Source organism: Ornithorhynchus anatinus, chromosome 7 (assembly GCF_004115215.2).
Source record: "Ornithorhynchus anatinus isolate Pmale09 chromosome 7, mOrnAna1.pri.v4, whole genome shotgun sequence".
Classification (NCBI taxonomy): domain Eukaryota; kingdom Metazoa; phylum Chordata; class Mammalia; order Monotremata; family Ornithorhynchidae; genus Ornithorhynchus; species Ornithorhynchus anatinus.
In genome coordinates this window covers 13,599,130-13,626,615 of record NC_041734.1, presented here as the reverse complement: position 1 = coordinate 13,626,615, position 27,486 = coordinate 13,599,130, and the positions used below count along the sequence as shown (strand labels likewise).

At 43.3% G+C, this 27,486-nt stretch overlaps 1 protein-coding gene and 1 non-coding gene across 6 annotated transcripts in view; one reads left to right on the top strand and one right to left on the bottom strand.

The window, feature by feature from the left end:
- The window catches only part of SPIDR (scaffold protein involved in DNA repair), a 318,346-nt gene that overhangs the window by 278,296 nt on the left and 12,564 nt on the right, over positions 1-27,486 (top strand). For 4 of the 5 annotated variants that reach the window (XM_029068239.2, XM_029068238.2, XM_029068241.2 and 1 more), the window contains 5 exons: positions 18,622-18,709; positions 19,261-19,404; positions 19,507-19,566; positions 25,225-25,435; positions 26,715-26,867. In XM_029068239.2, the coding sequence (XP_028924072.1) occupies positions 18,622-18,709; positions 19,261-19,404; positions 19,507-19,566; positions 25,225-25,435; positions 26,715-26,867 (656 nt within the window). The remainder of the gene's footprint in view (positions 1-18,621; positions 18,710-19,260; positions 19,405-19,506; positions 19,567-25,224; positions 25,436-26,714; positions 26,868-27,486) is intronic. The other variant, XM_029068240.2, reaches the window with a different exon arrangement.
- Positions 3,912-4,051, bottom strand: LOC114813357. The gene has a single exon (XR_003761079.1). It is a non-coding gene; the product is annotated as a small nucleolar RNA SNORA7 (small nucleolar RNA).

Below are 27,486 nucleotides of genomic sequence, written 5' to 3'. Positions count from 1 at the left end.
CCAGTTTGATTCTGTTTGTTGGCCAGAATTCTACTCATTCACGTGATGATCCAAAGGAGACTTGATCAATCAATCAGTGGCACTTATTGAGTACTTACTGTGTGCAGAATACTGTACTAAGCGCTTTGGATCATCCAAATTTACAGTCTTATAGGGAGTGGGGGGGGCGGCTGGCATTAATATTAATTAATGTCTATGTAATTTATAGCTATTTACATAAGTGCTGTGGGACTGAGGGGTGGTGCAAAATTCAGATATGTACAATACCCCAGTCCATTGACTACAGATAGAGAGGCTTATTTTGTGCACAGAGCACTGCACTAAGTGCTTGGGAGAGTACAGTTCTTCAGATTCAGTAGACAGGTTCCCTGCCCCATAACAAGTTTACGGTTTAGAGAGGGAGGCAGTCATTACTAGAAACAAATAATTTATCTTTGTAATTTATAGTCTGTAATTTATAGCTATGGACATAAGTGCTGTGGGGCTGAGGGATGGAACAATGGACATAAGTGCTGTGGGGCTGAGGGATGGAACGGAATTCACCGGTGTACAGCGACAGAGCCTGTGGAATACAGGTGGGGAAGCATGTCTTCTTGGGGCCTCACAAACTGCTTTTGGACAGCAGCTCCCTAATATCACCGGAGTAGAATACAACAGGCCCAAGGAAGTGTTGCTGAAGCAGCCAGGTGAGATTAAGTAGTTGTTCTAGTTCTAGGGGAACAGTCACTTAGAGTCGGAATATTCTCTTATCTGAATTTGGTGGGGGGCAAGGCAACAACATTAAGAAAGTCAAAAAGGAAACAGCACAGCCTGGAGAACTTTGCCTTTCTACACTAATCCCGTTCTCTTTCCGATTAAAAACTTTGAGGACTGAGAAAAAACAAGTCAGGCACTTACAGGCGACAATCAGATCGATCAGTCAATCAGTAGTATTTATTGAGTGCTTACTCTGGGCAGAGCACTGTACTGAGTTTGGGATGGTACAGTCGAGTTAGCAGACATGATCCCTGCCTTCAAGGAGTTTACAATCTAATAGGGGACACAGTCTCTAAAATAAATTGCAGATGGGGCAAACAACAGCGTTTTTAAAAGATGTGTATTTAAAATTGTACACATTTAAATTAATGTGTGTTGAGACAGGGTCAGGGGTCTGTGCCAAAGTGCCTAGGTGAAGGAGAAATGCTCATTTGTCAGAATGGGGGAGAAATCAATTAATTAATTCAATCGAATTTATTGAGCGCCTACTATGTGCAAAGCACTGTACTAAGTGCTTGGAAAATACTATTGAATGAATGAAAGAGTACAACATAACAATAAACAGACACATTCCTTGCCCCCAGTGGACTTGGGTGGGAGATGAGAGATTCATCTGGGAAGGCCTCCTGAAAAAGATCTGATTTCAGGAGGGCTTTGAAGTCGGTGAGAGCGGCGATCGGCTGAATGTACCTTCCCCAGTGCTTAGTACAGTGCTCTGTACCCAATAAGCACTTAATAAATATGACTGAATGAATGAATGAGTGTCAAGGGGAAGAGAGTTCTAAGGAGAGAAGAAGGCTTGAGCAAGAGGTCAGCATCAAGAGAGGTGAGAACAAACTAATGATAATGATAATAATTTGGTATTTGTTAAGCACCTATTATATGCCAAGCACTGTACTCAGTGCTGGAGTAGATACAGAATAGTCAGATCTCACATGGGGCTCACAAGGTAGGTAAGGAGAACAGGAATAAAATCCTCATTTTGCAGATGAGGGAACCGAGCCACGGAAAAGTGAAGTGACTTGCCCGAGATCAGGTAAGTGGCAGATCTGGGATTAGAACCCAGGCCCTCTGACTCTCAGGCCTATGCTCTTGTCCACTAGGCCACCCTGATTCAGTGAGTATGTTGGTTTTAGAGTAAAGAGTGCTAGGAGTGTCTAGGAAGAGGAGCCAGGCTAAATAGGATGGAAAGAGCTGATTGAGGGTCTTAAATCCAACTGCAGAGAGGAATGGGCTGCCAGTGGAAGTTGTTGAGGAGTGAATTAATCTACAGGCCAAGCAATTATCAGCTAGGAAATTATGGGAATGAAACATTTAGGAGTTTTTTCAGAAGGAGCATCTTCACCCAGCCCTGCCTAGTCTATTCTCTGCTCTCTGTCATCAGCCCTGCCCGAAAATAGCCACCCTAATGTTAATAATATTACTTACCTATTCATAGCAAACTTGTATGTCAGGGTGTTGACTTTCTCCTGAGCTGAGTTCAGTTTTCTCAGTCTGAAGCTCAGGTGTTTTGGTTGCTCTTCTCCATCAGAGTAGATCCCAAAGCACTCTGATTTTCTTAAATTTTAGTGACAGTGGGGATGATAGAATAGCCGTAATTATATTGTGTTCAGCAACTTAAAATTGTTTTCACTGTCATTTCACGGAACCTCCGTAATTTTTTTTAATGGTATTTTTAAAGCCCGTACTTTGTGCCAGGCACTGTTCTGAACAATGAGTTAGATACAAAGTAATCAGGTTGGACACAGCCCCTGTCCCACATGGGGCTCAAAGTCTTAATCCCCATTTTACAGATGATGTAATCCAGATAAGGCATGGCAGTCTCAGACTTCTTAGCTTGTAGTTTACCTACAATGAGAACGAGAGACAAATGGCTAAGTAATAGGGCATGTGATTTTGTAATGTAAAAGGCATCTTGTCTGTATTGCACCTTCTCATACAATTCTAACTTAACTATAGTAACTGTGGTAATTGGTAAATGCCAAGCACTGCACTGCTTACTAGGATAAATACAAGATAATCAGGTTGGACACAGTAACTGTCCCACACGAGGCTCGCAGTTTACTAAGAGGGAGAACAGGTTTTGAATCCCCATTTTACAGGTGAGGAAACTGAGGCCTAGAGAACTTAAGTGACTTACCCAAGGTGAAGGTCAGCTGTGTGACTGTGGGCAAGTCACGTCACTTCTCTGGGCCTCAGTTACCTCATCTGTAAAATGGGGATTAACTGTGAGCTTTACGTGGAACAGTGATTGCACTGTATCTACCCCAGCACTTAGAACAGTGCTCTGCACATAGTAAGTGCTTAACAAATACCAACATTATTAAGACAATAATAATAACTGTGGTTTTTGTTAAGCGCTTACTATGTACCAGGCACTGTACTAAGCACTGGGGTTAATACAAGCAAATGGGCTTGGACACAGCCCTGTCCCACATGGGGCTCATAGTCTCAGTCCCCATTTAACAGGTGAGGTGACTGAGGCGCAGAGAAGTGAAGTGGCTTGCCCAAGGTCACACAGAAGACAAATGGCAGAGGTAGGATTAAAACCCATGACCTTCTGACTGCCAGGCCCGTGCTCTATCCATATGCTGCGTGGCTTAGTGGAAAGAGCACGGGCTTGAGAGTCAGAGGTCATGGGCTCAAATCCCAGCTCAGCCGTTTGTCAGCTGTGTGACTATGGGCAAGTCACTTAACTTCTCTGTACCTCAGTTAACCCATCTGTAAAATGGGGATTAAGACTGTGAGCCCCACATGGGACAACCTGATCACCTTGTATCCTCCCCAGCGCTTAGAACAGTGCTTTGCACATAGCGCTTAACAAATGCCATCATTATTATTATGCCATGGTGATATAGCAGACACGGGAGTAGAGTGGTAGAGTCATCTGACTCCCAGGTCCATGCTCTTTCCACTAGGCCATGCTTGTCTTGTTTTGTCTTGTGCTGTTGGGTCATCTCCAACCCATAACGACTCCATGGACACATCTCTTCCAGAATGCCCGACCTCCATCTGCAGTCATTCTGGTTGTGTATCCATAGAGTTTTCTTGGTAAAAAATAAGTGGTTTACCATTGCCTTCTTCCGTGGAGTAAACTTGAGTCTCCGGCCTCAACTCTCTCTCGTGCCGCTGCTGCCCACCCCAGGTGAGTTGTGACTTGTAGCAGATTGCCTTCCACTTGCTAGCCAGTGCCCAAGCTAGGAATGGAATGGGTAGGCCTCTGCTTGACTCTCCCTCCCGTAGCCGAGACTGGTAGAGTACTGGAAACTCTCCAGGTGCCATCCTGAGGGAGGAGACTGTGCTGCTAAATGGAAATGAATCCGTTCTGCTGCTTTAAGCTAAATGAGAATCCACACAAACAAGCAGGTTGTACAGTTCAAAACATTTTGGTGCCCTAGTCAAAAGGAAGGGCCCCAGAAGGCAGTTGAAGTACGAGACAAGAGACGGAAATCAGACAGAGAAAGATGGTGCCATTAGCTGAATAGCTCCTAGGTAGTTGCTGAGTTTACCATACGGTGGAGCCAGCCCTGACTGCCATTGGAGTGGCAGATTGGAAAGTGATGTTATAACATCACCTGGCAATGGTCTACCTGTAGAGAAACCTAATATTGTTTCTGGAAAGGGGTGAGGGGGTTGGTCCACAGAATGATTCAGTAAATTTACTTGAAGAATATTAAGCACCAATGGTTTGCAAAGCACCTGTAGTAAGCCCTGGGAAAAAATACACAGATGACCACAGAGGGAGGGAATGCTCGCTTAGCATGTGAAAGCCAGCATGTGAATGCCCACATTCTTCAATACTTCACAAGACTGTTAAGTACCTGGAGGGCAGGGATCATGTCTACCACTCTATTGTTTTGGACTCTCCCAGGTGCTTAATATAGTAAGCGCTTAAAAAAATGCCACTTGGCCCTATTCCTCTTCCCAACATCCAGACCCCCTTTGGAGGCTCTGGAGTGTGCGAATGAGGTCTTCATCTAAAATGGGGTTTAGGAGCACATCATAATTAGCATAATTTCCTGTCAGCCACTAATGGGTCATGGAATCAAATTGACAGGTCTTGTATATTAAGGTTCCATTCCTGCTGAGTCCTCACAGCCACTGCCATACTTTGCTATGAATTTTAAAAAGGACTACAGGAAAGGAAATGGTCACAAAAGGAATGAAAGCTTCATTTTCTTCCAGGCAAAAGCACCCCTAGATTTTTTGGGGGGGGATGGGGATGTGTGCGTGTGTGTAAAGCACTGTTCAAACTGTACTACTTCCTTCCCTCCCCAGACGGGCTTGCTAGAGGGGTGAGGGAAAGAAGTGCCATTGCAGAGATCGCCTTTGGGCCGCTAGTTCTGCACTCTGTCCTTCACAAGTCTTGATTTAGAACACTGCTGCTACTCAATTGAATGATGACATCCTCAATTCAATAGAATTCAATAGTATTTATTGAGCGCTTACTATGTGCAGAGCACTGTACTAAGCGCTTGGGATGAACAAGTCGGCAACAGATAGAGACAGTCCCTGCCGTTTGACGGGCTTACAGTCTAATCGGGGGAGACGGACAGACAAGAACAATGGCAATAAACAGCGTCAAGGGGAAGAACATCTCGTAAAAACAATGGCAACTAAATAGAATCGAGGCGATGTACAATTCATTAACAAAATAAATAGGGTAACGAAAATATATACAGTTGAGCGGACGAGTACAGTGCTGTGGGGATGGGAAGGGAGAGGTTCAGGAGCAGAGGGAAAAGGGGAAAATGAGGCTTTAGCTGCGGAGAGGTAAAGGGGGGATGGCAGAGGGAGTAGAGGGGGAAGAGGAGCTCAGTCTGGGAAGGCCTCTTGGAGGAGGTGATTTTTAAGTAAGGTTTTGAAGAGGGAAAGAGAATCAGTTTGGTGGAGGTGAGGAGGGAGGGCGTTCCAGGACCGCGGGAGGACGTGACCCAGGGGTCGACGGCAAGATAGGCGAGACCGAGGGACGGTGAAGAGGTGGGCGGCAGAGGAGCGGAGCGTGCGGAGTGGGCGGTAGAAAGAGAGAAGGGAGGAGAGGTAGGAAGGGGCAAGGTGATGGAGAGCCTTGAAGCCTAGAGTGAGGAGTTTTTGTTTGGAGCGGAGGTCGATAGGCAACCACTGGAGTTGTTTAAGAAGGGGAGTGACATGCCGAGATCGTTTCTGCAGGAAGATGAGCCGGGCAGCGGAGTGAAGAATAGACTGGAGCGGGGCGAGAGAGGAGGAAGGGAGGTCAGAGAGAAGGCTGACACAGTAGTCTAGCCGGGATATAACGAGAGCCCGTAACAGTAAGGTAGCCGTTTGGGTGGAGAGGAAAGGGCGGATCTTGGCGATATTGTAGAGGTGAAACCGGCAGGTCTTGGTAACGGATAGGATGTGTGGGGTGAACGAGAGAGACGAGTCAAGGATGACACCGAGATTGCGGGCCTGAGAGACGGGAAGGATGGTCGTGCCATCCACGGTGATAGAGAAGTCTGGGAGCGGACCGGGTTTGGGAGGGAAGATGAGGAGCTCAGTCTTGCTCATGTTGAGTTTTAGGTGGCGGGCCGACATCCAGGTGGAGACGTCCTGGAGGCAGGAGGAGATGCGAGCCTGAAGGGAGGGGGAGAGGACAGGGGCGGAGATGTAGATCTGCGTGTCATCTGCGTAGAGATGGTAGTCAAAGCCGTGAGAGCGAATGAGTTCACCGAGGGAGTGAGTGTAAATGGAGAACAGAAGAGGGCCGAGAACTGACCCTTGAGGAACTCCAACAGTTAAAGGATGGGAGGGGGAGGGGGAGGAGGCTCCAGCGAAGGAGACCGAGAATGACCGGCCAGAGAGGTAAGAGGAGAACCAGGAGAGGACAGAGTCCGTGAAGCCAAGGTGAGATAAGGTATGGAGGAGGAGGGGATGGTCGACAGTGTCAAAGGCAGCAGAGAGGTCAAGGAGGATTAAAATGGAGTAGGAGCCATTGGATTTGGCAAGAAGGAGGTCACGGGTGACCTTAGAGAGAGCAGTCTCAGTAGAGTGGAGGGGACGGAAGCCAGATTGGAGGGGGTCTAGGAGAGAATGGGAGTTAAGGAATTCTAAGCATCGATTGTAGACGACTCGTTCTAGGATTTTGGAAAGGAAGGGTAGTAGGGAGATAGGGCGATAACTGGAGGGGGAAGTGGGGTCGAGAGCGGGTTTTTTTAGGATGGGGAGACGTGGGCATGTTTGAAGGCAGAGGGGAAGGAGCCCTTGGAGACTGAGTGGTTAAAAATAGAAGTTAAGGAAGGGAGGAGGCCGGGGCGATGGTTTTAATAAGGTGAGAGGGAATGGGGTCCGAGGCGCAGGTGGAGGGGGTGGCACTTGCGAGGAGGGAGGAGATCTCCTCTGAGGATACTGCAGGGAAGGATGGGAAAGTAGGGAAGGGGGTTGGTGGGGGGGAGGGGAGAGGCGGAGGGGTGACTTTGGGGAGCTCAGACCTGATCGTGTTGATTTTCGTGAGGAAATAGGTGGCCAGATCATTGGGGGTGAGAGATGGGGGAGGGGGAGGAACAGGGGGCCTAAGGAGAGAGTTAAAGGTCCGGAACAATCGGCGGGGGTGACGGGCATGGGTGTCGATGAGGGAGGAGAAGAAGCTTTGCCTGGCGGAGGAGAGGGCAGAGTTAAGGCAGGAAAGGATAAATTTGAAGTGTGTGAGGTCGGCTTGGTGCTTGGACTTTCGCCAGCAGCGCTCAGCAGCTCGAGCATAGGAGCGTAGGAGGCGGACGGAGGAGGTGATCCAGGGCTGTGGGTTAGTGGAGCGAGAGCGGCCTCAATCAGGAGGCAGAGTAGGCATGAATGACTGCAGGGACCCATACCCCCATTTACCTTGAGGGTGCCACCCCCTCAGATGCACTTGATTTTATCCCCTCTTTACCATGTGAGAGAGGGCTGTCTTTTCACTCCCCTGAGGACATGGCACCGAGGGGATGTGCAGTGCTTGTCGTACCCTTGGAGCAGCTCTGCTTTCAGAACAGATTGTATTCAGTTTGTGGTCAGAGGATATTGCAGGGCAGGTTGATGTGACGCCTATCTACCCGCTGTAATTACACCGATGCTCCAACAAGGATCTCTGACTTCCAGTTGTATATCCTCTACTGGCTAAACACTTGAAAATTTTTAAGGTTGATATCAAGAAGGCATGCTCATTTTTTCCCATTCAGTATTCTCCTTGTCCAGTATTCTCCTTGTCTCCTTTCACATTTTAGATAGTCTACTCTGCTTTTCTACTCATCTTTCTGGAACCTTTTCACCCTGTCTCATTGTTCTAGTCTTTTATCCCTTCTTTTCGGTAATATTTCTTTAATTTCCCTTTTCTCTCTTTTCCTCTTCCATTCTCTGTTTCTTTCCCCATTTCTCTGTCATTCTGCTTCCCCTTTCTGCTGCTCCCCAGGCTTGGTTTGAGATTCCCATTTTCACTGGCTTCAGGGTGAGGTCTCCTTTGCGATCCTTTCTCTACCCAACAAGACCTTCTCCCACTATGTTCCTGGGCCACCCCCGTGGATTCCTCCTTTACTAGCAGGTTGACTTTCTCCCCATGGGCTTTTAGCCCTCATTTCTCCTTGCCTCTTGTAGGTGGCACTCAAGTGGGCGAGCAGTCAGCTGTTTGCACACATGCTGCTCCCACGATTGGCTGTACCACCATTGGTATTTTTAATTTAACATTTACTCGGTGCCAGGCAGTCCACCAGTGCCTTCCACTCCCACCACTTCTACTCAGGACTAGTTGAACTGCCGTGACCCACTGGGAGAAAGTGATGTCATGGGCTAATAAGGGGCATTGCCCATAATTAGAGGAAGTGAGGCTGAAGGAGAGAGGACCCGGGAGTACTGATATTACCTGGAAGCATCGTTTATTGGACTACACAGACAACCTAGGGGATTGACCCATTTATTCTGAACTACAAGGGATTTACAAGATTAGGAGACACCACAAATTTTCTGTTGATACAGATGAGGGACTACTGTTATCAAGGGAGCTCAAGAAATGCAATTATGGGATAGTTCAGTGGTCCATCTAACCCTGTGTTCTGACTCAGGCAATAGCCCCAAGGAATGCTTGAAGGTACAGTAGAGTGCTGAATCTTCTTGACATCCATCCTTATGTTTGTCTAACATCTGTAACCCTTGCCTTTTACTTTCTCCCCCTTTACTATGTAAGCTTCTTGTGGTCAGCAAATATGCCATTGTTTTGGGCTTCCCAAGTGCCTACTACTTAATACTAATCGGCAACTTCTACTACAGGCCTTAGTAAATTTTTGGTCCTGGTTGGTTGCAGTTATCCATTTCTCTGGGTGAGCAATCCTAGAGCATGGAAAGAACTGCCGTAATGACAGATCTCAGAGGTGGGTTAGAATGTCTAGAGATTCTGCTTCAAAACTTAATGACAGATTAAACCATATAACTTACCCACATATTACCATCATTCCTCTATAGAGGAAAGCGCTGTACTAAACATTGCTGTAGATACAAGGTAATCGGGTTGGATACAGTCCCTGTCCCACCTGGGGCTCACAGTCTCTTAAGCTCCATTTTTCAGATGAGTTAACTTAGGTACAGAGAAGTTAAATGACTTACCCAAGGTCAACAGCAGACAAGTGGCAGAGCCGGGATTAGAACCCAGGTCCTGACTCCCAGGTCCATGCCCTATTCACTAGGCAACACTGCTTTCCATGTATATGCCAGGGAAATATGCAAACTGAGAAATTTCCCAACTATTATAAAATTATCCACAATTTCTGGAACTCTTGATTCCATGCACTTTATGGGCCAACTAATACAAATTGACTGACCCCAAACAATTGCTAGTCATCTTCCAGAATTATTTGTCATTTACCTATCCTGACGTGGTGACTCGAAGAGCCAAGGAGTAACCCAATCTGAGCAGGATAGGTTTAAATTGGAAAGCTGCCTTTTTCCACAAGATTTGAAGAGCCAGTTGGGGTTGCTTGGGGTCCAAACTTCAGACCACCAGTGACCTGAACCATATATAGTTCACACATTGCAATTGCACCTTTCTGGCCCCAGGACTGAAAATCCTGACTTTTTTGAATTGCAGCAGGAACATCTGTGGGTTGACATCATTTCAGGCTCCTGAGCCATCCATTTGGTGTGAAACTCCTTCTGGGGTGGGCCTCAATACGGTCTCCTCCTTCGTAATCCTTTGCTATGAGTGCTATTCAGGTTACATTCTGGCAGCCTCCAGATGAGCACAGAATGTGGCGAAGTCCAGGTAAAGGCTAGCTGTTCTTTAATTTTGAGAGTTTTTAAAATAAAGTTGTCAATTTAGAATTATTCATTTCCTAAGATGCTTCCCTGGGCTTTTCTAGGCTATTAGGGAAGAAACTTCAATGGACAGACTGTGAGCGCTAGACCCGTGAGCTTGTTCAGGGCAGGGAAGGTGTCTGTTGTTATATTGTACTCTTCCAAGTGCTTAGTACGGTGCTTCGCACACAGTAAGCACTTACTAATAATAATAATAATGATGATGGTATTTGTTAAGCGCTTACTATGTGCCAAGCACTGTTCTAAAAACTGGGGTAGATACAAGTTAATCAAGTTGTCCCGCATGGGACTCAGAGTCTTAATCCCCATTTTACAGATGAGGGAATTGAGGTACAGAGAAGTGAAGTGACTTGCCCAGGGTCACACAGCAGACAAGTGGCGGTGCTGGGATTAGAACCCAAGACCTTTGACTCCCAAGCCCAGGCTCTTTCCACTAAGCCATGCTGCTGTGATGAATGAATGACAGGTGTATGCCTGGTTCCCAACGACTGATTCATATAATCTGGAGATATATCATGCACTGATTGCTGGCCCCACCCATCATTACCTTCAAATCACTGCAAATAATTCCCTCCCGGCCCTCCTTCTCCCCACCTTCCCTATACACACACTGGGGAAGCTGGTTTCTCTTCCATATCCAAAAGCAGTACAGGCTACAGCCAGGTAGAGAAGTTTGTTTAAATCTGGCCTAAAATCTGAACCTTTGTGCCTCTTGGCAATTTTCTGCTGCCTTCAAGTGAAACAGAGGAATCGCTGTTCAGATGCTTCCCCATTCTACCTCGTCAGCCCCTCCCTGAACACAAAGTCAAAGAGAGCCACTTTGTTTTCTCGGAAAGCAGCAAAGAATCATGATGTGATATTTCGATCTGGCTAAAATCCTTCCCCTTCTGTCTCACCCCGGTTCTGTGCTTCGTATGAAGTGAAGAAACTCCTGCCCATGATGGTCAAGGAGGAAATTGTTATGGGTGCTACTAGGGCTTGAATCTTAACTCCCACCACCAGCTAGTATTTAGAGAATTAAAAGGTCTTGCATCAGTTTTCAACAAAGCAAATGAACTTCTATAAATGATTGAAAAAGTCCCTGCTAGAAAGGTGTGCAGAAATGTTCAGAAGTTAGCCTCCTGAAGAAAAGAAGAAGGCCGTTCAACTCTAAATGGACAACTTTTTCCCTGAAGGTGAAAAAAAACACCACTCTGCTCATCAAGCCAGCTTCTACTTCAGCAGCCTCTTGCAAAAACTCATATTACAACTCCTAGTTTAGTTAAAGCTGGGATGTGATTCCATGTTCCAGAATATTGCATTTAGAGGAATCGTATATGCTATTTTCCAGAGTTTCTGGAATGGATTCCAACTTATCTCATGTAAGGCAGTGGGAAAATGTGCCCTATGATACAGCCATTCAAAATACATCCATGTTTTCAAGTAACAAATTACAGCTGTATCGCGAGGTATGCCTGTGATTGAGTTTCATGTCCTTTCAAGTCCAATCCAAGTTTTTAAAAGGTTTGCACATGTTTATTTCTTTATTGCTAATGGATAGGGAGTGTGTCGGTTTTATTTTACTCCACAAGCACTCTGACCGTGATGGAGTTTCCTGTCGGGAACAGTGGACGAGCCTTGATTCTGACACTTCAGGACCTGGGTGAAGGAATGATTAAAGCAATAGTCCATCAAGTTTATCATATTTATTGAGCGCTTACTGTGTGGAAAGCACTGTACTAAGCACTTTGGTGAGTACAATAGAACAGTAAACAGACACATTTCCTGCCCACAACGAGTTTACAGTCTAGAAGGGAAGACAGATATTGAAAGAAATAAATACTTGTGCAAGGACTTGTGCAGTGCTGCTCATATTCTCATATCCTCGCCCGTCATGTTCCCACCAGAACATGGAGTACAGCGAGCAAGTATTTGTTTTTGTATTTGTATTTGTTTTTATTAAGCACTTACTATGTGCAGAGCACTGTTCTAAGCGCTGGGGTATACAGGGTAATCAGGTTGTCCCACATGAGGCTCACAGTCTTAATCCCCATTTTACAGATGAGGTAACTGAGGCACAGAGAAGTGAAGTGACTTGCCCACAGTCACACAGCTGACAAGCGGCAGAGCAAGTGAGCGGGCAGGGGCGTAGCTTCTTGTGAAGCGCAATCAAAGAGTTTTTAACTGCGGGACCCATTTGCGACCACAGCAGAGTGTAAACTCTGCACCATAATGCTATGAACTAGCAGACGGTAATCTTGGCGTTAGCTGCCGTCTCCGTGTAGGTTAAGCCAGCTATTTTTCAGGATTCCTGCTCAGCCAGTTCACCCGCAGAATGCCCTAGGTGGCTCTTCAGGTAGAAACGACCGCTTTCGGTAGCGTAGAGAAGTAACGTGGCCTAGGAGAAAGATCACGGGCTTGGGATCCAGAGGACCTGGGTTCTAATCCTGGCTCCGCCACTTGCGTGCTGTGTAACCTTGGGCAAATCATTTAATTTCTCTGTACCTTAGTTTCCTCACCTATAAAAAGGGATCCAGTAACTGTTCGCCCTCCCTCCTTAAGCATGTAAGTGCTTAAGAAATAACACTAGCATTATTATTATCATTATCATTGTTGTTCTACCAGGCAGAACCAGGGCTAGAACCCAGACGTCTTGTTTTCTAGAGCAGTGTGCTTGAGCTGGACCATCTGAAAGGGGTGGAGGGTAGAGAGTATGCACACGTGGCAGATAAACCATCCCAAGTGTCCCTCTGCCAGAATTCAGTATCTTCCAAGCATTCAGTTCCTATATATATAGGAAAGGTAAAGCTTCAGGCCTGAGGAAGGTAGTCTTGTCAGCAAAAATTTCTACCAATCAGTCGATGGCATTTATTGAGTGCTTGCTATGTGCGGGTCACTGTACTAAGTGTTTGAGAGGATACAATACATCTGTATCAGACTATCTCCACTGGATGACCCTAAAATAAGGTTTCTCTGAGTATAGCAATATTTTTGCACTACTTTAGCAATAAGTGTTTAAGAGGTTGGATTGCTGGCTTCTTCTGTTTCAGTACTTCATGTCCCTTGTACTCTGTTCACCAGCTGTGTTTACTTTTTCTTTAGAAATGTAGTTTTTCAAGTTTATCAGCTTTTTTTTTTACTGTAAAAAGGTCTAATGAAACTACAAAACAAGTATATATGCAATTAAGATTTCATGAAGAGCTGACCTAAATTAGTAAATTATTAGTTGTTCTGGGGAATTACTGATGATTGTTAAGGAATCAATGACAACAAGGCTGATCTGTTGAGGAAGATGTGTTGATAAAGTGTTAGCTGATCTGTTGAGATATCTCTTTACATTGCTTGTTCATAAGTATGTTTGAAATGAAGATCTGAACTTGGTGTTTCCCAGTCTTCTTTTTTAAGCTAGCAAATAAATTATAAAATGAAGGAAAACAATATGAATGCTATGGGGATATTGGGTAGATCTATTCTTCTTAGTCTTCTCTTCAGCTTGTGGAGTGCAAGGAGTTGAGGGAGAGAGATTGCTTAAGAGGAAGTAGATGAAAAATTAGCTGAAATGTACAAATTGTGTTTACACTGAATTGTGTGAATTTGCAAGGACACGATTTATTCCTTCTCACATATTTAGTCTCCCTTGCATTGACATTGAGGATGTCCTTTTTGTGTTTATTTTCTGTTTTCAAGGGGAAAGTTTAGTCGTCTCTTGTCAACATTGCTGTCAATATTTGACACTGATAAAGAGCAAGGTAAACCTGATACAAGGTAAATGACTTGACAGTTAAGGGAGTGTTTATAGAAGGAGTGCAAATCACACTAAATAATTGTTTTACTACATAGAATGGACTATGCACAATCTATTTCATTAACAGTTCCTTTTTTAATGGACTAATTCCATTTAAGGGAGGAAAGGAGAGGGCCAACTTGAAAAGAACTTATTCATTTTACTTTGTATGAGTAGGTTCCCTGTAGAATCAGAATCAAGCACAGTTAGTTTATGGGTAGTAGAGTTACGGTTGCTCAGTTAGAGATCTTGCCTTATAGATTTGGGGTATTTTGTTGTTGTTTGTTTTAAAACACCCTAAATATATTGGGGTAGAGGCAGAAAGGACTGGGGAGGATTTTTCTTTCCATATTTGGGTGAAAGCCCCGGGTTCTGAGTTTGTACTTCAGGCAACATTGAGATCTGGATTCAAAGTAATAATGAGCTCTTCAGCCTGGGCTTTCCAGCTATTCTGCCAAGAGCTGCCCTATGTGGAGGAACAGAAAAGGCATATCAGGTCTGTTCCAGATGGCCCCAGCATCCGCCATATGCTGCCATTCGCCGTCCATGTGGGATGGCCCTGTCTAGCCAATTTCTCATTCCTTCTTCACAGTCTATGAAATCTGTTGACTTTTACATCCCAGTTAAAAGTATCAGCTGAAATCGTGACTGTGAGGCGGAAAACGTGGCTTCCCCTTAAGTGTCACAGACCCACTTGACCTACTTTGCTAGGCAGTGGGAGTTTGCCCCGTTAAGGAAGAGGCTGAGCCTTCAGAGGACTCTTGATTTCAGTAAAATCTGTCAGAATTTCAAGAGGAGAAAGGGAAGGGTTTCATCCAGCCTCCTCCCATCTGCCCTCCTCCCCAATACTACCGACCAAATGTTGGAGAACGATCTGGGAGGTTTTAATTAAACGTGTGTACACTTTATTTGTATTACCAGTGGGAAGAACCAAATGATACTTCAAATTTGTTTCGCTCAAAATTTGCAAATAAAACTGTCCGAAAGGAAGGGGAAGCCTTTCCAGACAAAATGCTTTGTATTTTTCCAGATTTAGAAATATTATAAAAGTGTAATCAATAAAAAATTGTGCTCCATAGAACCTGTTGATGAGGAGGTTGAAATCCTTCACAATTTTCTTTCCATTGTATTTAATGTCAGTTTCCCAGCAAAAAATCTCCAGGGAGATGTAAGGACAAGCGGCACTTAAAACTTAAGGCGGTCTCTGCTGTCAGATAGTATACTTGTTGTTTTTTAACATTTATTTTAAAGGTTTTTTTTTTTTAAAAAAAGAATTCATCTTCTGAGTAACAAAATGAAACCTCATGTGAAAATGAACTGGAGTTGCTTCAGTGAAGAGTCAAGAATGAACTCTAATGGGAAGAACAATAAACTTTGTCTGTGCCAAAAGTTAACTGCAACAGAAAAGTTTGACCTGACGAAATTTGAATCAGACATAAGTTAAAAAAAAAAAAACCTCTTTTAAGATTAACATTTTAATACTGCAGTTATATTACTTGTCAGTCTGCTACAGAGCCATGAATATTCAGTTCGTATTCTTGACAGATGGAAAAAAACCATTGACAATTCTGAAATAGTCCAACAGTTTTACGACAAAACTTTGAGGATATGTCTGTATTAGGGCAATATCTCCCTTTAGTCACGATAGGTGTTTGGAGGATTACAGTATAACCAAAAAGAAGCAGCATGGTTCAATGGAAAGAGCACGGGCCTGGTAATCAGAGACCCATGCTCTTTCTAATCCTGACTCTGACACTTGTCTGATGTGTGACCTTGGGCAAATCACTTAGTTTCTCTGTACCTCAGTTCCCTCATCTGCAAAAGCAGGAGTCAATGCCAGTTCTCACTTCTACTTAGACCATGAACTTTATGTGGGACCTGATTATCTTGTACAGTACAGTGTTAGTACATTGCTTGGCACATGGTAAGGGTTTAACAAATACCATAACTATCATTACCATCATCATCATTTTTATTATTATGAGAAGCAGCATGGCGTAGTGGATAGAGCTCAGGCCTGGGAGTCAGAAGGACCTGGGTTCTAATCCCAACTCTGTCACTTGTCGGCTCTGTGAACTTGGGTAAATTACTTCACTTCTCTGGGGCTCATTCCCTCATCTGTAAAATGGGGATTAAGACTGTGAGCCCCATCTGGTAAAGGGACTGTATCCAACCTGGTTAGAACAGTGCTTGGTGTATAGTAAATGCTTAACAGATACCACAATTATCATTATTATTATTTTTATTGTTACCTCTGAGGGTGTGACCAAATCTTAATTGCTTCTTGGTCAGTTGGGATTCTTGACATGATTTCTAATTTGATAAGCAAAATTTGGGATTGGTGAAGCAAATCATGCCTTAAAAAGTTATTCACTACATTCTGCCAAACTGGGACACCCACTGAATCAATCAGTGGTATTTATTGAGCACTTACTGTGTGCAGGACACTGTCCTAAGCTCTTGGGAGAGTACAATATACCAGAGTCGGTACATACGTTCCCTGGCCAGTTGCAGCTTTAAAGTGGTAGTAGGTTTGAGGAAAACAAAGCAAAGACCTCTTTAAGAAGTGGTAGGAAGATAGAGTTTCCTATCTCCAGGGCATTTTCTGGAGTGGCAAATAGGAAATTTAGAAAGGATTTGATTACATTCATAGAGGACAGATCCATAAGGGGTTGTTGGATGTGAAAGTTGAGGATGTTAGAGGGGATACTTTAAAAAAGTTGGAAGGCTCAAAAAAAAATTGGTGGGGGAGACTTAAAGTCAATGGGTATAGGATCAGGTATTTGTGGAAAAAGTTAGGAATATTAGAAAGTAACTACTAACTAATTATCCTAATTAGGAGGATAATTGTAAGAATGATCAGCACTATATCTGTCTTCCAAGCACCCTTTGATGCCACAGTTGAATATACAATACTGGCTTGGATGGACCAATAGCCTGACCTAATTTGGCATATCTTATGTGCTTAAAAGATGAAAACTAAGATTTTCGTCTAATGTGGATAAAAATGCAATCTACCTTATTAATAATAATTATTATGATTATTGTTATTGTTGTATTTGTTAAGCACTGTGTCAAGCATTGTTCTAAGCACTGGGTAGGTACATGTTAATCAGGCCAGAGTTCTTTTCCACATGGGGCTCACAGCCTAAGTAGGAAGAAGGGCAGGTATTGAATCCATATGTTACAGTTTAAGAAACTGAGGCACAGAGAAGGGAAGTAACACACAGAGAAGGGAAGTAACTCCCTCAAAGTCACACAGCAAGCAAACAACAAAGCTGGGTTTAGAAGCCAGGTCATCTGACTTCGAGGCCTGTGCCTTTTCCAATAGGCCATGCTCCTCCTTATTGGCCTGAATAGAAAACATGTAGAATATGAAATGATTCACAGACCACATTTTTCTACCATAGATATGAAGTCTACCGACCCTCTGTGAAAATCCTCACTTAATTTTAAGTTTCTCCCACAATATCAACCTCTCGATCTATTTTTTCCCTTCAAGTCTTGTCAACCTTGCCTGCCTCTGTCCTCCACTTCAACCCCTGCTCCAAAAAAGGTTCTTTTCATTGCTCTGACTTATTTCCATTGGCTAAATCATCTATTTGGGGGCCTGAAAGCTTCTCCAGGGTGTTAAATTCAAGGTAGGGGAATGCAACTTAAGAAAAATGCTGTGTCTGATTTTTAAAGGATGTACATCATTTTTAACTTGTTTAATAACACTTGGGATTTTTTCAAAGAAAAATGCATCGTGAATGCTTTTGTCAGTCAGTGTTTTGAATGTTGGAATGTGACATTCCTCTGTTTTTGGAAAAAAAAAAATATTCCTAGCAGCATACAGCTTCTCAGATGCACAGTGAAGTGGTATTCAGTTCTGTCATAGGGGAAAGAACAAAGTCAGAGTCCCAGGATATGCTACAGTTTGGGAGAGAGAGAAAGTAGGAGGAGATTTGGCCTGTGCTCCAGAATAAAGGGCATGAGTTGCCATGGGGAATGCATAAAACTCCGGTATGATGAAGACCCAAAATTGTCTTGCCAAAGATTGTTGCTCTTGTTGTTCTTTCCTTTTCATGGAAAAATAAAAATGTGTTTTCTCAGCAGGATTCTCTGGGCACTTTGTTAAATAGTCCCAGGAAGGTAACAAAATGTAGGGCCTATTTAAATTCTTCCTAATGAAGGAAAGAGCCACACAGATAGTCTGTTTATGGAAGAGGCACATGCGGCGATATAAGAGATCCATTGGCCCCATTTAGCATTTATTAATCTCAACTAAATACGCAGTTTGTACTAAGCACTCAATAAGTAGCACTGATTGATTAGCAGTTGTCTTTAGCATCAGTGAGAGAAACCTAGCCCAGAATGGATGCAAAGGAGCAGCAGGGCTTTTTGAGTACCTACTGGGTGCCGAGTACTGTACTAAATGCTTGGAAACGTAGAGTAGAATGGTCCCTTTCCTTGAAAACCTCTCAAACTAATGTGGGGAAACAAGAAGGCACAATTTGCAAAGGTGCAATAGATAAAAGAGTAAAAACATAGACACAAATGATAAAAATGAAATTGCCATTTAAATTGGTAGACTAGTTTGTTATTAACATGGAGTGATTAAACCAGTCCCAACAGGGCATTTAATTTTGGTTCAATTCTGGATGGAAGCATACATTTTCATATTTCTAACTCATTTGTACAAAATAGCAATGGAGTGAAGGAGTACTGGTTCATAAGAAATATGCTTGTTAATTGTATTTCTTAGTCAAGGTCTTTTACTATCCAAGATGAGCCTTTTTATCAGCTTTTTGATATTTTATTTTTAATAGGGCTCTGGGACTCTTTAGTTTGATTAGCAGTCTGTGGCCTCCAGTGATGCCTCTGAAAATTCTTGGTCAAAGTCAAGACTGTGAAGAGGTGAGTGCCTGCCATTTTGAATGTCTGCCTCCCCCTCTAGACTGTAAACTTATTATGGGCAGGGAACAGGTCTGCTAATCCTCCTGTATTATACTCTCCCAAGTGCATAGTACAGTACTCTGTTACATAGTAAGCACTCAATAAATACGATTGATTGGTTAATTAATGTCACCTCATGGATTTGTCGCATTGGAGGCCCCATCAGAACTCTGGAACCTTGTTTCTATAAAAGGAGAACAATAGTCTCAGTTTTTCCGTACTTCACAGGGTTGTTGAGTCATCCACTGGGAAGCCTTACCATAGAGTAACTGTGTCTTAGTGCTCATCTCAAGCATAATATCTCAAAACTAGGATAGAGAGCCTACATGACAGAAATCTATCAACTTTTTGTCCAGAAATACGTATAAGGACTAGGGTTGACAGAGGAAGATTGAGTGACTAGAATAAGGCCTCAACATGAAGTATAGAGATGTCTAGCCTGTAGAGATACGATAAGTTTCCTGAAAGATCAAATTTTCAAGTTGTTTTTTTCCCCACTTCATTTTAAACAGATGAAAACTAATCTTCCACCTCCCAGCTTCTGTTATGTACTCACTGCTCCTCCTGATCAAGGACAAGTTGAAGTAAATGAGGATGATCATATATCTAGCCTCTACCTGCCCCCAGCTCTACGTAGCTTGAAAGACATTCTTGAGGTAATTTCCATGGTATCAAGCTGCTTGTCTTACTTTACTGTGACGCGGTTTGTAATGTTTACCCTGCTTATGTTAATCGTGTTGAACTATTTTAATTTTCAGACTGGCAGCTTAGGTCATCGTTGCAGTTTTCAGGCCAGGGTGATCTATCAACGACTGCAGGTAGTCTTTTCTTCTTTTTATAAGGCAGCATATTTAACACAGTTCCTGGCTCTGCCGAAAAAGAATCAAAATTCTGTAATGATTGTAAAGCCGCCCAAAGCCTAGAATTGCAAGACAGTAAAAGCTACTAACAAATCAGATAAACCACGGTGAATATGGTGGGTTCAGAAGTCTTCAGTCCCTTCCCCAGGCCTAAAAAGATCAGGGAAGCAGTGAGGCTTAGTGGATAGAGCACTGGCCTGGAAGTCAAAAGGACCTGGATTCTGATATCGGCTCTGCCACTTTTCTGCTGGGTGACCTTGGGGAAGTCACTTCACTTCTCTGTGCCTCAGTCACCTTATCTGCAAAGTGGGGATTAAGACTGTGAGCCCCATGGACTGGTCCAACCTGATTAGCTTGCATCTACCCCAGCACTTAGTCCAGTGCCTGTCACATAGTAAGCGCTTAATAAATACCATAAAAAAAAGCTGGCCAAGAAGGGGAAGAGACATTCAGTTCTTAGATAGTGACATTTTAGAGGGAAATATAATTCATTAATTCAGTTGTATTGAGTGCTTACTGTGTGCAGAACACTGTACTAAACGCTTGGAAGAGTACAATACAACAGTAATTCCAGTTATGGCCACAGCCACCAAACACAGGTCTGTGTTGAAGGGAAAGCATATAAGTTCCTCAGAATGGATCCTGTGACAAGTACAATTTACCGTGAGTCTGTGGAACCTTTTTATTTTCCAAAATACTTCCACTTTATTTTCACAGCATTCCTGTAAGGTTGGGAGAGACAGGTATTGTTATCCTCATGATAATGATGGAAAAAACTGAAGTATAACGATAACTTGCCTAAAGTCATACAGCAGGCCAGTGACAGAACTGGGACCAGAATCCAGCTCCTCTGACTCCCAGACCCATGCTCTTTCAACTACTCCTTGTTCCTTCCCTTAAAAAATAAACATCTTTGGTCTTGTCTTAGATAATAATGCTTTTAATAATAATTGTGTTACATTTTTAAGCACTTATGTTTCAAGCGTTGTACTGTGTTCTGGGGTAGATACAAGATAATTAGATCACAGTCTAAGTAGGAAGTTGAACACTTTGCAGATGAGGGAACTGAGGCACAGAGAAGTAAAATGACTTACCCAATGTCACATAGCAGACAAGTGACGGAGCCAGAATTAGAACTCAGGTCCTCTGACTCCCAGGCCTGTGCACTAGCCACTAGGCCGTGCTCTTTCTCTACTCTTTTATACAGATTTCAATACTTCCCAGAGTTTGTACCTTTTGTTGTATTTAACTGTAATTTCCTTAATATTGCCTGCTTGCCATTTCCTTCTCTAGATTCTGGGCCTCATCAGTGGTATTTATCGAGTGCTTACTGTGTGCTGATAGTGCTATACTAAGAGCTTGGGAGAGTGAAATTCAACAGAGTTGAAAGGCATATTCCCTGCCCACAAGGAGTCTTACAGTCTAGAAGAGGAATGCTGTTCCTCATGTGTGGAAATGCCCTCTTGTCCCGGTTTGGTTCACCATTTTCTTGTATTCTTTGGCCCACTTTAAGTGGAAACATGCCTGTCAGGGATGAGAGTGTGAGTAGCCTTGCACAAACCGCTAGCGCTATAATCAGTTCCTTTGTTCAGATTCTCATCCTGAAATCTCAGAACTCTGACTCATCCATTCACCTCTTTTCCTATGCACTCTCTCCAGCATTCCTGTATTACATGTAGTGTGAAATATAAAGCTGTATAAATAAAAAAGCACATTTTCTATTCATTTCTTGGTGATGTCTCGCCCGCCTTCCCTCTTTAGATTGAGGGTGGATCCAGGCTATTTAGTAGACTGTTTAATAATACATACTTGATACCACACAGATGCCCAGAAGTGAATAATCTTTGCTTCTAAAATTATGACAAATCTCCATTTGAGAAGGTATATACTCAATCTACTAATCAATCAGTCAGTGGTACTTATTGAGTGCTCACTGGGTAGAAAACAGTACTCCGAGTGTTGGAGTGGGGAACATATGGTCTGTGACCTGAATCCAGCTGGCTCTTAGCCAGCCGCTGACTCCTGCGGCAGCTCCTACCTGGCTCTGAAATAGTCACAGGTGCAAGTATAATAATGTTGGTATTTGTTAAGCGCTTACTATGTGCCGAGCACTGTTCTAAGCACTGGGGTAGACATAGGGGAATCAGGTTGTCCCACGTGGGGCTCACAGTTTTCATCCCCATTTTACAGATGAGGGAACTGAGGCACAGAGAAGTTAAGTGACTTGCCCACAGTCACACAGCCGACAAGTGGCAGAGCTGGGATTCGAACTCATGAGCCCTGACTCCAAAGCCCGTGCTCTTTCCACTGAGCCACGCTGCTTCTCCAAGTATCCACCTCACAGAATGCAAACCCCCTGGGAAGAGAGAAACCCTTTGAGGGGGTGGGTTCCTGGCCTAGCCCACGGCCAGCTCAGAGCCAGGAAGGAGATGGCATGGGTGGAAGAGGCTCACGTCTCTATCTTCTCCTCTTCTCACTGTGTTGGCTTAGAGGACTTAGTGAATGACCTTCTGTATGCTTCAGAAGTCTCTGAGAATCTTCTCCTCTGGCCAGAATAACTTCCCATCGCTTGCAGAGTGTGAAGTTACCTATTGTTTACGGGCCGTGTTTTCTTTTTATCCTGACACATCTCAAATAACTCATTTGGCCTGGGTCAGGGTGTAGCTGAAACATTGATTCTCGTACATGGAAGACTGTTTTAACTTTGATTCTTCGTGCAGACTCATTGGTCAGTTCTGCGTGCGTATTTAGGTGTGTGTGTGTGAGTATGTCCTAACATTTAACTTTACACTTTTAACTGGATAAAGGAAACAAATGACTGCTTAAGTTATTTTGGTCAACATATTCCAGTTAGGGGTGGAGAGAGATGCAGGCGTCTTCTTTTTTCTTTTTTTTTTGTTATTTGGATTAAGAATTCTAGCACAAAAGGAAAATGAGGAAATGTATTCCATCTGTGCTGGGGTTGTTGTACTTTCTTGTAACTAAATCCTGCTGCTGTTTGTCTGCCGTGGCCTTTCTGTTCAGAACAAGTTGACATGATAGTTTACTATGACTTCTGATTAATATTTTTTTTTTTTGGCAGACAGTTTATTGTTCACTGTGTAAATGCCAGCTTTCCATTTTCAAAGCCACTAATGGCATTATCATGTGATACCTGTAAAATGCCAGTCCTTAGAAGTTGTTTAAAAACACTTGAACGATGATTAGACGAGTTTGGATCAGACTGTTTAATTCCAGGGGATAGAAAAATGTTCTATGTAGATGCTTTTGAGCATATCCCCAGTCACATATACTGTGAAGCAGGGTGGCTTTATTACATTTCAGCCTCCTTCAGTCCCAGTTCCCAGTATCAGAGTGCTTCTCCCAAAACAAAAGCTTAGTAAAGAGAAGCAGCGTGGCTTTAGTGGAAAGGGTACAGGCCTGGGAGTGAGAGGACCTGGCTTCCAGTCCCAGCTCTGCCTCTTGTCTGCTTGTGTGACCTAGGGCCAAATCACTTCACTTCTCTGGGCTTCATTTTCCTTTTTGGTAAAATGGGGATTAAATATCTGTTCTCTCTCTCCCTTAGACCGTGAGTCCCATAGGGGACAGAGACTGCATCTGACCCAATTAGCTTGTCTCTACCCCAGCACTAAGTATAGTGCTTGGCACATAGTAAGTGCTGAACAAATACCACGATTACCATTATCACTATTAGTAAAACATGGGAGCCCTTCTGTTCTCTTACATTTTTACCCTCATTCTTCTGTATTGTCTTGCTGTCACCCTCCCTATCTCAGGCCCTCTCGCTAATCTACTCCCATCCCACCCTCAGAGTGTCCCCGAAGCTTATTTGACTCATGCTACAGTCCAACTGGCCTCTGAGTGTGACCTTACCGTTACAGCCTGGACTAATCTGCTTTGGTCTGCCCCCCGCACACTAGCCCAGCTTAGACACCGTGGCCAAATTCCAGGACTCTCTGACCAAGTCGACTGTTGGTGTTGGGGGTCATTTTTTCCTTCCAAATTATATTCACCAAAAAATGATCCATGTAAATGGTTAAGGTCAGTGGAGAAAGTGGAGAAAGGAAGTGGATTTAAGTTTAGAATCAATTATTGATTACATGTTTATAATAATAATAATGGTATTTGTTAAGTGCTTACTATGTACTGCACTGTACTACATACTGGGGCGCATACAAGTAAATTGTGATGAACACAGTCCCTGTCCCACGTGAGGCTCACTATCTTAATCCCCATTTTACAGATGAGGGAACTGAGACCCAGAGAAATGAAGTGACTTGGCCAGGGTCACACAGCAGACAAGAGATGGAGCCGGGATTAGAACCCATGACCTTCTGACTCCCAGGGCCATGCTCTAGCCACTATGCCATGCTGCTCTTTATGAAGTCTAAGTTAAACTAGTGTGGTGTACTAGTACAGTGCTCTGCACACAGTGAGCACTCAATAAATACGATTGAATGAAATACAGTTGAATGAATGCAAGAATATCCAATAAATTGTCCTTTATAGTTGTCAGAAAAATGATTTAAAAACACCAATTACATCAATTATTAATTTTCAAAATGACCAATGTACTAGATGACCTTATAATGTTTGCTGTAGGTTTTTTTAAAACGGAAAGAAGACTTACATTATCCGGGGAAGGGTAGATTTCCTTGTCAGCCCAAGTTTATGAATCATCTTATTCTTGCTAAGCAGATGCAGCAGATGCATGTCATTTGACCACCAAAACGGAAGCCATATAATTTTTAATAATGTGTCACTTTTCAGCCCCTGAAAAGTCACGCAATGGCAATGGAAGCTCCATTTAGCCTGGAGCAGTTCTGCCATTGCGAGAAGTGTTTGGTGACTGAAAGCAAAAATTCATGGACTAAAGTCAGCTCTCAACTCTCATTCAGCTCTTCAAAGACTTAGCTAGTTTAGAGTGCGGTTGAAGAACAGAATTTAAAATCAGTCAGGTGCCTTCAAAGGAGCCAATGCTTTTCGGGTTAAGAAGCTATTGGGACACTGGATAAGGGAATAAAGCATTTTTGCAACTTGGCAGGGTAAATTTTTGCCGAGGATGAAGCAAAAGAGTGATCATTAGCTAGGGTTCTCCATTCAGGTGTTTCAGGAATTGTTTAGTAGACTATAATGGTCTAGGCTTAGAACCCTGATTAAAGAGAAAAGATGTGAGATCTTGTCCATAGGTCACCAGTGACTTCAGGCAAATCCTTTAACCTCGTTGTCTTCATTTTCCCCGTTGATCATTTTTGAGATACAGGTGAGGTACTCTGTGGCTATTACAGACCAAAATTCAATACATAAATTAGCCAGTGTAAATAAAGGAAAGATTAGTATTACAGTATTTGGGGAGAATTATGTTCTAGTAGACTCAAAACAAAAGGCATCTCTTTATTAGCTTGAATTTCTCAATTTCATAATAATGAGGCTTTGATTTTAACAAATTTAATTATCTTGGAATTTTGGTGTTTATATACTTTATCTCAATTATCACTATAAGGCTGAGATTATGGCTAAACGTCCTTATCTTTTTCTGGCTTGTCCTGAATGTCACCACTTGACCCTTTTCTCTAAGAAGATTTGTTCTTGATTTTTTTTTTTTGGAAACTTTAGTTAAACAGTAGTCTTCCTCCAGAACAAAGAGAGATCTGGCTGGTGGTGATGGATGCCACATTGCAAACGGATGACGAGAACAGCTCCAGCCTCCCAAAGACAGTGCCAGTCTGTGTCATCCCATCATGTGTTCTCAGCGCTGAAGTCACGGAGGCCTTCAGAGATATGGTCCCTTGTGATCTTTTCTTCAAGGATGCACTACAAGAAAGGGGTATGCTTTGTTATCGATTAACTAAAAACCTATGACATGACAGATTCACACACAGTAGAGATACCCCAGCAATTGTAACACTTGCCAAGCACCATACTAAGTACTAGAGTAGATACAGGATAATCAGATCGGACAGGATCCTTGTCCCACGTGGGTCTCACACTCTAAGGATGAAGAAGAACAGGTATTTAATCCTCATTTTACAGAAGAGGAAGATGAAAAACAGAATGTAAGTGACTACTCAACCTCATTGATTGTGGTAGAATTAAGATGGATTAGATCTGGCCATTTTGGCAATGAAAATGGTAAGAGATTGAGTACTGTTTTAAATTTTAAAATGTGGAGGAGGAAGAGAGAGCACTTCAATCCCCTTCAGATGCCAGTCCCATTGGTCCTTGTTTAGGCTTCAAAGAACTTCCTGGAGTTGGTACCTTTGGATATTTAAATGCTGCCTCTCCTGGAAGCCTCTGGGAGCTATAGCAGGAAGGCTACTGCCTTGAGTATAAATCAATCAATCAGTGGTTTCAGAGAAGCAGCGTGGTTTAGTGGAAAGAGCACAGGCTTGGGAGTCAGAGGTTGTGAGCTCTGATCCCAGCTCTGCCACATATCAGGTATGTGACTTTGGGCAAGTCAGCTTCTCTGTGTCTCAGTTACCTCATCTGGAAAATGGGGATTAAGACTGAGAGTCCCTCGTGGGACAACCTGATTACCTTGTATCTACCCCATCGCTTAGAACAGTGCTTGGCACATAATAAGTGCCGGTAGCTAATGGGGTTAATAATAATTGCAGGAAAAGGGCTCCCTTCAGGTAAAGGAGGACCCACTAGCTATAGCAGGCCTCTATTAAAAGGCTAAATTTCAGAGGGCCCATTTCCCAAGGATTAAGGTAAAATCCTGCCTAACTTGTGTTTGAATCCAGTATTTGTGTGCGTTTTTCATTCATTCATTCAGTCGTATTTATTGAGCACTTACTGTGTGCAGAGCACTGGACTAAGACCTTGGAAAGTACAATACAGCAATGGAGAAAGACAATCCCTGCCCACAGCGGGCCTACAGTCTATTTAGTGAAGCATATTTGCCCAGTGGCCCTAAGTTTACTGGTAGCACAATGCAGATTTCACTGAAAATAATCTCTCTGGAGTGAGCATAACCATCACAGCATAGAGACCATCTCTCCCCTAAGTAACTGGCAGAGGACACTATCTTGATTGGTATAGACCATGAACATGGTTACTCTTTTCCTCATTGCGGTAATAATCTGAAATGTCTTTGTTGGCAGGTAGGATTGTTTGTGTTGAACGTACTGTCCTCTCTCTTGAAAAGCCCCTTTTGTGTACGGCCTCCAGTGCTGACTCCAGTGAGCTGACCGGCCCGGTTAAACTAGATGAGTTGGATTCTACCACTCAGGTCAACTCCATCTGTAGCTTACGAGGTCAGTAACCTTTTTGCATAGAATGAATACTTGATGTTTGTTTTTAGTGTGGTGTCTTATTGCTTATTTTATTGGCCCTGACCTTGATTATTTGAGTAAGAGTTCTAACTCCACCACTACTTTTGGCTTTCTTACCAACAATAGTCCCCCAATTCTTCATCCGTAAAATGGAGGAGATCTTGACCTATCTCAGAGGGTTACTCCAAAAAATCACTATTAATCAGTCATTTTAGTAAGCCCTAGCAAATTCAAATTTCTTGAGACCTCTCATGGCATGTTGGAGTGAATCCTGTGGAATTGGGGTACCTGAACTTTGGGCTGAGCATTTTCAATGATGAAATTCTCACCCTCTTCTAGCACTACAGACCCCAGCTTATTACTCTTCCAAAGCTCATGGTACAAGAGTTCCACTGCTGAATTTCATTTATTCCTGTTCATGTCTTTGTGCCTGTGTCCTGCTCTGCACGTCCTGGGCATAATGTTCAGTCATTCATTCAATCGCATTTATTGAGCACTTAATGTGTGCAGAGCACCCCTATAATGCCAATTGCTCCAGACAGTCAGACTGAATAGAGCAGAGGAGAACAAAACTGACTGAATATTGACAGAATCACACAAA